The sequence below is a fragment of the Etheostoma spectabile genome, chromosome 7 (assembly GCF_008692095.1).
Source record: "Etheostoma spectabile isolate EspeVRDwgs_2016 chromosome 7, UIUC_Espe_1.0, whole genome shotgun sequence".
Classification (NCBI taxonomy): Eukaryota; Metazoa; Chordata; class Actinopteri; order Perciformes; family Percidae; genus Etheostoma; species Etheostoma spectabile.
Window position 1 is genome coordinate 12229282 of NC_045739.1, and position 13285 is coordinate 12242566.

The 13285-nt window shown below is 40.3% G+C and overlaps 1 protein-coding gene across 8 annotated transcripts in view; it reads left to right on the forward strand.

Annotated features, from left to right (window-relative positions):
• The window catches only part of rerea (arginine-glutamic acid dipeptide (RE) repeats a), a 143514-nt gene that overhangs the window by 112795 nt on the left and 17434 nt on the right, over nucleotides 1-13285 (forward strand). For all 8 annotated transcript variants that reach the window (XM_032519994.1, XM_032519992.1, XM_032519993.1 and 5 more), the window contains 5 exons: nucleotides 423-471; nucleotides 1200-1324; nucleotides 3417-3516; nucleotides 4226-4324; nucleotides 12448-12528. In XM_032519994.1, the coding sequence (XP_032375885.1) occupies nucleotides 423-471; nucleotides 1200-1324; nucleotides 3417-3516; nucleotides 4226-4324; nucleotides 12448-12528 (454 nt within the window). The remainder of the gene's footprint in view (nucleotides 1-422; nucleotides 472-1199; nucleotides 1325-3416; nucleotides 3517-4225; nucleotides 4325-12447; nucleotides 12529-13285) is intronic.

The following is a 13285-nucleotide window of genomic DNA, read 5'->3' on the forward strand; positions in this document are numbered from 1 at the left end:
CCCCAAACACACCCTCCTTCTTTTTAGGGGAATCTTTTTTATTGCTGCATCTTGTAAATGGGTTCTGCTCAGCTTGCTGTGCAGTAGCAGTTGACCAGGAATATTTCAGGGGGATATATTCTCCGGAAATCGTTGTGCTTTTCAGAATAAAATACTATTTTTACTTTTCTCACATGCCTGTAAAGACTTCCATAATAAAGAGTACGGACCTTGTCCCCCTTGAACTGTATTTAAAATTGTCCAGGTCATGAATGGATAGTTTATTTATATTTTGTTTTGAAGCTACCCAGTTGTGACTTTGTAGTTTGTGCAGTTGTTTAGCTGATTCAACAGGCACTGTGCCGATAGGTTTCTTTCAGCTATCTTTGAAATGTTGCCAAGTAAATATTCTGTTTTAATCTGCTCCCTTTGTCTCTTCTCAGGCGACTTAACAGCACACAAGGGGAAATCCGAGTGGGACCCAGTCACCAAGTAAGTCATTGTACAGCTCACAACACCCAGCTGGTGACTTGAGAGATTTCTCTTGTGATGGTAAAAGTTTTTTCCCACATTTGAAACAGCATGCCGTCTCTTTGTTAAACAATTGTCTTGGATGTGTTATTACCGCTTACCTCATAGATGCCATTTAGTCTGATGTTAGCCTGATGAAGATTAGATAAAGGAACATAATAACAACTTGCCATTCGGCTTTACCAAAATTTCTCCCAAACAAAAGCTGCTGATAATAACCAGCTAGTTGAGTTTTGCCTGCAATGCTGTTCTCACTAGACGGATACATGTTTAAAATGCAGCACATCTAGAACTTTATTTTAAAACAAAAATACAACACTATTTTATCAGGCGGGGATGGTAGTGTGTGGAATCAAGGTCCGTTAAATTCAACATGTCCAATTTAAATCGAAGTTTGCATTAAGTTTTCATGATAATTGACAGTAACATTTGCATCTGCTATCCCGTGCTGTTGCGAAACTGGGCTGTAGCTTTGTGTAATTACTGTTTATACTTTATATATATATATAGGTCTGTGTTGTGTTAAGATATTGAATCATTGTGGCTGTAACTTGTCCCTGCTGTCCCCACCCCATCACTTGGTGAAAAGTTGATAACAGGGGGTTGCAAGCTGATCATTTTTTTCAAGCATGCTTGCTATTTGTAGTGTGACACCATCTGTCCCTCTCCTTCTCCCTGGACCTAATTAGGCCAAGCTCCCTGAGCTGCAGCCTTTTCCCTCTCCTGGTGGCCAGGCCGTGACCGAGAACGAGGAGTTGGTCTGGATGCCAGGGGTCAATGACTGTGATCTTCTAATGTACCTCAGAGCCGCAAGGTGAGCCCAAAGAAAGGCAGGAGTTCAAAACTCTCACCAATGAGGTTAAATATGTAACCCCAAACTGTCTTTGAAAACTTTGCTTTCCCTGTATTTGATGCAGAAATATCAAGGTATCAAAGACTCATCATTAGTAGAAATAAAAGCACCTACAGGACACCAGCGGGGTCCTCTCTCCACCATTCACCTGTTTCTGTACCCAAAATCAGTCAAGCCAATGTCTGTAAATTTGTGTCATCTCAAGAGTGGTATATTAATGCTACTTAATGGTACACTTTATCAGGTGTTGTGTCATGGGAATAAAATCATTCATCATGTTCCCTGAGATGTTTTTGCAGTGAAAGTGATATGTGTTAATGGGTTTCTGTGTTATGTTGTAGTCAGGGGCCACAGTGTCATTAATCACAACCTGTCACTGTGACAGTGTTGTAGAAATTGCATCAAAATCTATATTTATCAAAAAATTTTTTCATAGTGCCAACTTTACATAGACCCATATTAACTTGTTAAATGTCAAAGCCCTGCTCATAAAATAATGTTGAAAGAATTTTCAGGCAATATCAAAGGTTCTTTTTTTAAGGACAACAAAACATTGTTCCATTGCCTAATATGTTTACGAGAAATACAATTTACTGCAGTTTGAGCATGGAGAAGAGCCCTAGAACAATTATTTTATTATTATAATTTATTATATTATTAACTGCTACTTTTTAATTTTTCAATTTTATTGATCAAACATTTGATCTATAAAACTGAGAAAATCATTTTCTGGCAGCCCAAGGTGACGTCATCAAAGGTTTTGTCCAACCAACAGTCCGAAACCCCAAATTATTAAATTCTATCATGTCAACCACGTTTCAAACTCAAGGCCTGGGGGCCAAATCCGGCCCCTTGCGAATTTTGATGTGGCCCGCATTTCAGTTTTGGTTCACAGCAAATTTTGGCCCGCCTAGTTGTGCACCACACCAAAAATATCATGAAACTAGTTTTTATACTGTAATTATGCGACACTGCCGTGCAGAATTTGACAGGTTTGCCAACTTTGAGACTCACGATTCCCCGCAGAAGCAGAGAGTTTTTTTAATGTTCAGGCTGTGAAATAGAGTTGGCAAGGTGGGAGCTGCTTTTAAAAATGGAGTGTTTGTTTTCATGACTTGCCAAATTCTACTATGGCTAAGAAAACTTTTTGCTGACTTTTTTAGGGTTTATGTCGACCAAACTGTATGGGATAAAGCTATATAAGACATGCAATAATACAGAGTTAATTTACTTTTTTTGTTAAGTAAAAGCATGTCTGGGTGTCCGGATAGCTCAGTTGGTAGAGCAGGCCCCCATATATAGAGGTTTACTCCTCAATGCAGCAGGCCCGGGTTTGACTCCGACCTGCGTGTCATTCTCCCTCTCTCCCCTTTCATTTCTTTAGCTATCCTGTCAATAAAGGCCTAAAAATGCCCAAATTTCATGTCAATAAACTTAAATATTCATGTCAATGAACTCAACATGTTTGGCCCTTATTTTGATAATCATTTCCAGTGTGGCCCTTTGTGAAATTGAGTTTGAGCCCTGATGTAGACAACCTGGAAATGCATCAAAATTTGAAATTTGAGAATCTGGAAGCATTAAATGTTTGTCATTTTTACTCTAAAAATGACAATCAGTCCATTATCCAAATGGTTGTCAATTAGTTTTCTGTTAAAGGACTGCTCACATAAAAGACTAATGTTCCATTTCTACTCCATTCATAACCAAGCTTGCTAGTTTACGTTTATAAAGAACACATTTGACACATGACTTGCTTTTCCTAAACCCATCTAATTTTAATTGAATGAAGTTATGTGAGTATCCTTTGTTGTCAGTACTAGTTTTGTTTATCTGTGTACATGAACAATGCCATTTGTAATTACTTGACAGCGTTTATAAAGTTTGGGAAATGAGGGGATTATCTGTAAAGTGACCCCTACTTATAGACACCTTTTTCATCTGTGTCCGTGAGACATGATTTATTTTTAAATACCTACATGGACATTAAAGTTAGTTAAGGGTTATAGAATGAGCTCTGTTTTAATGTTGAGTTCATGTGTTGTTTCCGCAGGAGCATGGCTGCCTTTGCAGGGATGTGCGACGGAGGCTCAACAGAAGACGGGTGTTTAGCAGCCTCTCGAGATGACACTACATTAAATGCACTTAACACTGTAAGTAGCTACACAACATGTCTTAACACTAGAAAACAAATGAGCATGTTATAGAAAAAAAACATAAAATGTTAAGTTTGAATTTGCTATAATGCAGCTCTACACTGATGGGAAATGATAAGACCCCTGAGCCAGTAGAGTAACCCCCTGTAGTAAACCCAGCCTCAGAGGCTTACAATGCATAATGCGTAATGAGAGATTTGTCTGGCACATTGACAATGAATACATAGGAATCAAGCACAAGAAAGAGACTAGAATCATCATAAACAGGGCATTTATATTCTGACTCTATAAACTAGAAAATTAATATAGCCGGCAGGTCACTGTCTCTTGACCTTCGCCTCTATTTGCAATTCCAATGAGTAATGCTTGTTTATTCTCAGAGGAAGAGCTCTAGTGCTGCCTGTTTCACCCAATCGAATGTGACACAGGGCTTAAAGCTGCACGGTGATTGCCTTTGTCACTGCGTTGTTGATTTCCAGGCTGGTTCTTGAATCTTTGCACGGTATTCTCTCTGATGCTCTAGATCTCGAGTAAAAGGTTCAGCCACTCCTGGATGTGAAATCTGTTTGTAATATAAATCAGCTCAATGCTATGTATCAGTACAGCTCAGTAAGTCCGTATTGTGTCACTGCAGAGAACCTTAGTAAATGTTAATGTAATTAAATATCAGAATTATGAGCTGATATTTTGTTGTGATTGTCCTCAGCTTCACGAGAGCAGCTACGATGCAGGAAAAGCTCTCCAGCGGCTGGTGAAGAAGCCTGTACCCAAACTGATAGAGAAGTGCTGGTCTGAGGATGAAGTGGTAAGAGAACCTTTCATTTTAATTAAATGCAATATAAAAGATACATTAAGCAATTGTTTAAAGGACACAAGTTGGCATTCACAACCAATTAATTGATTGTATATGTTTTTGTGTTGATACATGCTGTCTGTCAGAGCTTGGTTTGTGTCTTTAGAGGGGGCTGTTGAGAAAGAGAGTTAAAACAGGGCTTTTGGCCCAGTCTCACAAGACATCAGTAAAAACACTTGTCAGTTTCCAGCTTTTCCAAGGCCCAAGAGCAGCTGCATCCTGTTTATCACCCACAGAATAAATTTTCAGTGTGGAAGTCTGGCAAGGGAGAAGAATTGAGGGCTGGTAATCTCCATTTGAATTTAGATGTGAATTTTACCACAGCTGTTGAAGGGCTGGAATCAGAAAATGGCAGCCCTTCTCCCTGATCAAATAGCACATCACTAACAGGTAGAAGGGAGGAATGAAAGTGCTGGATTAACACCACGTCAAAACAACTGAGAACTGCAGCATTGGCATTCGTGCTTTATGACACACTGCACTGCGTGTTTGTACACACTCCCTTTTAAGGATACCACTACTGACGGATCTGACTGAAGATCTTTGAACATTACAAGGCTCCATCACTAAAATGCTTCTGTGTTTTTCCACCTCCTCTATTAATCATCCTTTTTCCACTTTGATATTGTTTGGTAAAGCTGAAGCTTGGCATTCTTTTATTGAGCTTTAAACCCAGCATCTCGGATCCAGTGTGGAAGTTAATGGGTCTGTTTGTTTTGTAATTCAGCGTGGTGAGCACATTTGAATAAAGCTAGAGCTCATGGCAGGACTATAGCGAATTGCAACAGATTAAGTCGGGCATCCTTTTGGGGACTACTTATGAGTTTGTCTTTTTTTATGCATGCACCAAGCCTAACTGCTGCGTGAAGATGATCAGAGCGGGAGCCAGGCATGTTGATGAGAGGCTTTAATGCCACACTCCACCACAGCAGGTCCACCACAGACCACTTGTCAAAGGGGGCTCTACAGTAGAAGCTGTAAATAAATAACCCAATTCATGTACCAAGGCTCGGTCCTTATTGCAGTGGCCAGGGTTCAAGTCCGATCTGTGGCTCTTTGCTGCATGTCATCCCCCATCTCTCACCCCCCTTTTCTGTCTTAACTGAACTGCCTTGTCAAATAAAGGCCCAAAAACTATTTTTATGATCAAAGAAACGAGGTTTGCTCAAATCTTAGGCAAACTATTTTTGTTAACAAGCAATCATCGTGTTATTACAATATTGTTTTACTCAAAGACGATAACATTGAATTAGTGCCTAGTCCTGGGCCCATTTAATTAATTCTGTAAGCTGGGTCAAGGCAACTCGATCCACATATCCACAGAGGAGTTTCATCATGTTCAGACCGCATTATGTAACTGAAGTGGAGGAGTTGTCGGGGAGTTCGGTACACTGCGTTAGCCACATTCAGTAGTGGGTGTGTTTTGTATCTGCGGGTGGAGGCGGTCAGCAGCCTTTACTACTCCACCTGCCCCACAGTGTCCACAGCCTGGAGAAGCAGCAGCTCGTCTCTGGTCAGACAAGGAAATGGCTTGAAGTGATCTGATCACCAGTTGTGCCTTTTCAGCCTTGCCGCCTTGAGGGACCGGTGTAAATGTAGCTCCAACCTTGACACTCAAACCAGCCCTGCTACTCTTAATTTATTTATCATCCCTCCCTTCTTCCCTCTCCCCTTCCCTCTTTTCCCCTCTAGGACTAGCTTCATTATTCCTGCCCCCACCCCCCGCATTCTTTTAGAGATGTGAATAAAAGTGACAGTAGGGTCCTCTGAAATGACAGAATCAGCCTGTATGCAGGGTCGCTTGTCACCTTCCCCTTCCCTCTTTGACTTCTCTTGCTCCCACCCCACACCAACCCACCTCTCTTTTCTCTGTCGGCAGCTGCTGCCATATAGCACATAATGCTGAACCTTGTCTCAACTCCTTACAAATATTTATAATTTCTCCCCAAACAACCCCCACAGAAAGATAAGCCCACTGCCATGATTTGTAAACTGCGTCATTACTGCGGTGGAGGGAGTGACAACGTTGCAAATGGGAGTGTTTGTTTCCTTTTTATTGTTTTCTCACAGACACAGAAAATAATTTCACTTCAACCCCTAAACGATCTTTCACTCTGAGATTATAAGTACAACTTGCAGACATTTTCACAATTCATCACCATGATGTGAGCACCACTCAAACCGCTTGATACATCAGAAAGTGATAACTATAGATTACATCAAAGAAATTAATAAATAATTCACCAGAATTTCAACTCCACAGTCTAACCTTTTTATAGCTGTAGAGTGATTTAACGACAAAGAAAAGAAAAAAATTGAGTATGTTTTTATGGCAGACTGTCAGACGTGGAATAGTCCTCTGCGTTTTGTAAAGTCTGAGAGAGGCAATCCCACTCTACCACTCATTTATTTGTGTGTGTTTCATCAGGAGCCAAATCAATTCTCACTGCCCACACAGAACTCTCTTCCTATCCTTTTGATTGTGCTATTGACTTAACAGCAAAAATAAACTTGTTTTAAACGGGAACAAAAAGCACTTCAAGTAAAAAGCATACCATTAAATGTTTCTCCACTGATACCTTATAAGGAATTAGCAATAATGTTACAACACTGAGTATTTAATAACCACTTGTTGAACAGCATGAAACCACAAATAGCTGACAGGATATCATTTTTAACAGTGGGAACAACTGCTTTTTAGATAATAAATAATCCTGTTACAGGTTGTTTCAGTTGTCTCTTGGTAGCAGCTGGCCACCGCTGACACTTTCTGGGTAACTACGGACACGTTTCACATTAAAATGCATGAACACGTTTCATGTTATGAAATAAAGTTATGGCTCAAAGATTGGCGAATCCCTAAAGGGGTAAATCCAGTTTTGTTAATATTGAGGATGTTATTTATTAGTTGGAAAACAGCATTGGAAAAACAAGAAGCTACACAGAACAGACATCACTTTTGTTGCAGTATTATTTTTTACCTTTTGTTCTTTATGAAAAAGTTATTCATTATTTATTCTATAGTTGTAAAATATGTTATGATACACAGATGCCATTATTGACCTAATCACCCACCTCTGTTTCCAATACCCAGATTCTCTTTGACAGTATTATGACAGGATTATGAGTGTCAGAAAGTTGTTGTTTTCATATTAAACGTAGTCTCCAACACATCAAAGCCCTCCCATGTCCAGTTATAATTATGAAAATAGTAAAACATACTGTATATTAAGTTCAATAAGTTAATAAACTGTGAAAAAGAATACATTTAAAAAATATACATATGCATTTAACTAAAACGTATATTCTTATACAACAAACACACCTATCTATACATATCTAGTGTCTCACATAAATATTAGACCTTAAATTCTCACCTAGCCTCAGATGCATTGCTTTTGTCTGTTGGATAGCAATCTTAAACTATAATTTGCCTCTGTAAATCTAAGGATTTTATTCTAAAAGTTATTTGGCTACATTGCGTCTCAATAAAATCCAAAGTACAGTCTGTGTTACGTCATCTGTACCTGCAGACTTGGTGAAGGTCCTGAAAGGATTCTTGCCCTCTCCCACTTGATGTAATGAAATTATCTCTGCACATGAAGCTACTGTCATTCCTGATTGTAAATAAGTGGTGCTAATAATGCATCGGCCAACAGGAGGTGCCATAGAAACAACAAGAAGCAGCAGCAGTCGTGCTGTTTGTTGCCGTGTTAGAGACAGAGAGGCTGATCTATGGCTGCTGTGGGGCGGCAGGTCTATTCCTCAGCCAGCTGCACTGTGCCGCAGCTTTTCTCCGGCTGCGTCTTCAGCTGATGGATGACTGGAGCAGGCAGCCGATAGCACTGAGTGCGGTAGGGTCGTGAGGAATATGAGGGAAGGGAGAGAGTAGTGGCCCCCCAGTGGTTGAACACAAGCCTACAGACAGAAGACACACTGCCCAACCAAAAACACCACAGGCGGATAAAACGCAACATGCCCTGCTGCAGGCTGTGGATTATTTTTAGTCAGATGAGCAGCTTTGCTTTGGTGGTTCTTGTCTGCAGAGGGAGCTCTGTCTCCTACAAGATTTAGTGTCAACAGTGCATTTTATCACCCTTATGGTACAGTGCCAGCAATGCTTTTTAGGGTTGTTTAGTAACTAAATAGCAGGCAGGATGGGTGTGTGCTGGAATTTCCTGTCACCTTTTGTTCCAGTTCAAGCAAAAGGAAGCAGAAGACGTTACTTTGCCTACTAAGAGTTGGCAGAATATCTCTTTCTTTTCTAAATGTAAAAACAGGACAGGAAGTATTTTCTAGGTTTTAGTTTTTTTAAGAAGGGTTTCTATTCAAAGAGTATTTCTTTATGAACATCTACATAGATTTTTCTAAACATAGATTGTATGAATAGCATCAGTGCAAAGAGGATGTGGGTAGTCTAGCGTCTATCAATGCAGTCTCCCCCTCTCTTCGTCAAGCATGTTGTGATTTCCTCTCTGCGCACCGTGGCCAATCTTAGAGGATATTTCATAACAGACAGCCATGTTTGTTTTTTTCCTCTTTGGTTTTGGCTCACTGATTGCATTGTATAAAACCTTCATTTGGGTTTATACATTGCAGGCTTTGAATGGTCATCTTTTAACAAGTAAAGTATAATGACTCCATACCAAGTGAAAGTGGGTTTGTTTGCTGGTGGACAATCTTACATCAATGTTTTGGTGGAATAACATTTAGCAGGAATTATGTTCCATGTGTGAGTCTGCGCCCTGTTGGTCATAATGATACCATCTTTGTGTATATGTCTGCATTATCTTTACCAGTTTTACAGCTCTCAACAATTAACTCTCAAGCAGGAAGTGCGCACACAAACAATGGCCTATTGAATCTTTTTTTTTAAACATTCTCTTCCTCCTTTTATATGTCTCCTCTCCAACCTCACAATAGTGCTCTGTTAGTCTCCGAGGGGAAACTTGGGGCGGGTGAAAAGCGCCAGCTCTCTGGAACACACTAGCAGAGAGAAGCCTGTTTCTACACAGCGGTTGGCCATTTGGTAGCGCTTCCACCCAGCCGCCCCTCCTTCTCCTCGCTCTCTCTCTCTCTCTCTCTCTCTCTCTCTCTCTCTCTCTCTCGCTCTCTCTCTCTCTCTCTCTCTCTCTCTCTGAGGCTCGCTCGCTCTGGCCCCATCAGCCCCTCCTCCACCGCTGTGTTGCCAAGCAACTCAGGGCTGGAGCAATCGGAGCAGGGGCAGAGCGATTCAGGGAGCAGATTGGCGGATGATTTATTAGCTGGGCTGGAGAGCAGTGAGCTCAGGCAGCTGAAATGGAGCCTTAAACTGGAGCCGACGTGCAGAGAGGGGAGGAGGGAGCCAGCAAGAGAAAGAAAACAGAAGGGAGGAGGGAGAGGGGGGAGGAAAGAGGGAGTATGCACACAGCTCCTCTATGGAGACGGACAGAGAGACTGTGTAAATATTACAGTTTGGGAGCATAATTAAGGTGACATAATTAGGACAGACACACAGGCTGAACAGGCAGGTCTAACTATTGATTATTCTTGCTATAGTACTACAATGCAAGAAATCTCAATCCAAACTTTTTTCCTTGTGCGGTCTCTTGGTGGTAAAACCCAACTCAGTTTGGTCAGCACAATCCCACTCTGTCTTAAAAAATCAAAGACCTACTTCTTCTGAGAGTACTTACTCACCTTTAATGCTCTTTCTTACTCTCTATATCTGTCCATCCAAAAGTCATTTTTGAGGCACTTATGTCACTTCAGCCTTGTGTCACGTGGAACACGGAGCATAGAGGCACTGCTTTTGCCATGGACAAAAACATCTGACAGATTAATAAATGTAAAAGATTTTTATCACTGCAGTTCCACAGCCTCAGGTAAAGACGTAGCACTCTCATTTTATTGCTGCTAAAGAGAAAATAAACAAATTATTGAAATGTATCCTACCTCATCCTCAAGACTTACTCTGCTTCAGGATTATTTAAACATTCTTGCGTCCTCCTAACATTTTTTGTTTCCACGAATATTTTTGAAACTTGAGTTTCAACTGAATATTTATTTAGTTTTGTCATTGACTGTCAAATAAATCCTGTAATTTTGATCTTCTCAATCTCTGCAGTGGTGTTTCACAGGTCATATGTAGCTCTGATGAAATTTGACTGACAGTCCAAATAGTAATCTGCTCTTAACCCTCGAGTGGTTGGAGATGGGTTTCAAATGTTGGGGAGTGGGGGGATGCTTGTGTTGGAGACGGCTCCATCTACTGGCTAATCAACCGCTACACCTTCGGTCTGATTAATGCAAATTAACTGCTGTCTCATGTCACTGATGAGGATGGTCTCTATTTGTTCAACTGTCAGTTCTTTTACATCTAGCTTTTTGATCCTCTTATGTATGTTTATTTTGTCTGGTGTAACTCAGACCTTGTACGTAACAATATTTTGTTCCTCACAATTACGCTGTTAAACTTGAGGCTATTAAGTTTCTCTGCGTAATGGAGATAAATACAGCCATTCACTCCTGTTGTTGAGATAGGTCTGTCCTTCTTGCCTGTAATTTTCCCTTCTAAAACACAGTTGTGTTTTGCAGCTGGCTGTGTTACTTCTGTAAATTTGGCCTTTGTTACACACCAAAATCTGGGTATGTAAACAATCTGTGGTTACATAACGTACTGTACATGGCTTGGAAAATGAACTCCTGACACTCAGGAGAGACTCCATGTCTGGTTTTCCTTCTCACTTGTCTCTTTCCACCATGTCCAAGACCTTTCTCCACACAAATTGTATCAGCCTGCCTCCCCTCTCAGGCTGGCAGCTAGTTGAGTTTGTGCCTCTGTGTGCGTGCTCACCCCAAAGCTCTAAATGCATTTAAAGGATTGCTGTCATTTCGTTTTCAGTAAAGTAGGCAGCTTTGGTGTAGTTTAAGTACAAACAGTGGCCTGGCTTTTTCTTTGTGGGGGTGAGACATGAAGCCTGCTGGTGCAGTGTCTAAAGGAAGGAGAACAGGCTGAAATGAGCGCCGTGCTTAACATTAACATGAGGCAAAGAACTCCACTCCAGGTTTTCCAGCCTGCTGCGAACCAGAGGCTCTCTTGCAGAAAGATCACATGTAAAGCCTTCCCCTTTGTAGTGGAAGAGCAGAGAGTGACAAGCTATTTCTTGCTTGTAAAAGAAAAGGGGAAAAACAAGCAGTGTACCGTCAGAGACAGTGTGGATTTGCCCACTAATTTTTCCTTTACCTGTGGCTGGACGTAGAGATTTGTGCCGTGCTCCTCGAGGACTTTTTCCTGCTTTTTGCTGGAGTTACTTGGTGGAAACGCTTGGCTGAGATCACTGAAGAACAGGGCTCGCCTCTGGAACAAGAAAGTAAATCTGTTGGTTGTCTGCTTCGCTGGTCATGAATGTTTTCAGCCTCTGCTTTTAATGGCTCGCGGTCTGTGGTTCTTAAAAGAGAAGAAATATATTTAGGTTGTTCAGCTTTTTGGTATTTATTTGTTTTTCAGATGTTTCTGTGCTCATTGAGGTGGAGTGGTATGTTCACATTGAGTTTACCTGTCAGATTAAATCTGATGTTATGATGTAGCAATATCTGTCATGTCGTCCATCTCCATTCACTCAGTTAAGGGTACATTTGTTGAATTTAGATAGTTGAATTTTATATGTTTTAAAAAAATTGTCAAAATGTACAGACAGAAATAGAAACTGTCCACCATGCACATCATGCAAGTTCAGGCTTTGACTTTAAACTTTTCATCAACAACATGGATACTATGAAGTATGTTTTCATACTAGATTATATATTTTTTAATTGTGTTTTCTCTCCACATGAAAAGAAAATCTGAGCTTCTTACCCTGCCTTACATGTCATTTCCTCTCTCATTTTGCTTTGACATGGCTGTGTTTTTTTCCGGACTTGAAACGGCAACAGAGATTTGTAGATACACATCAAAACCTCCCCAACCACAGACGAGCAAAAAGAAAACAATATTTTTTGTCATGGTGTTAGCCTGTTACTCTATGTGGTCGCAGTTAAACTGACTTCACAGATACTAACTGGATTTCTCTCTTTCTCTGTTAAAATAATTGCAGAAGCGCTTCATCAAAGGGTTGAGACAATTCGGCAAAAACTTCTTTAGGATCCGGAAAGAGCTGCTGCCCAACAAAGAAACGGTAAGATCATCTAATTCTCTCTATACTGTTGAACTTTTTCAGCTTGTGCCATTTGTTTTATAGTAATGAAACATATAAAATGAGGTACATGTGGCTCCTACCTAATGGAAAGCATGAGCAATATTTAACATTTTGAGTGTGATAATTTGAGCTTGGCTGTTTTTTAACCACAGGCCTTCTTGATAAGAAGTACGTGCTGTCTGCCAACAACTGTATCCGGAATTTTAAGACTTTCCTTTAGGTTATCTGAAAAATAAAACCATTGTTATACCTGAGAAGACGAAAGGTTTAATGTGTTTTACAGATACTGATACCACTGGTACCTTACAACTGACACACTCAACATTAATTAGCACCTTTTGTTACCAAGTAGTAAACAAGTTGTTTAGATGTGATGGGAGCCACTGTATATAGCAAATCACATGTCAAAAGAGCAGCCTGCTCTAGCTCATGTTTGTGCTAAAGTGTTACAGCAGCACTCGCAATTTTTTTTAGTTTTTTACATTTTCAACAACTTTTAGAGTAGACACAACATCATTTATTCCACAAGGATTAAAAAGCAGGTTACGATGGGAGCCTCTTTAAGTGAACATCAAACAATCCGTAATAGTTGTGTTTTTTTAAAGAAACTCTTTCATTTAGGGTCTCAGTGTGGTGAATTGAAGTTGAATGATAGAGATAGAACATGTCTTTCTTTTAAAGGCCCAATTCATTAATTTTATCATATAAATTAGTTTGTGTTTGTGTGTGTGTTTTT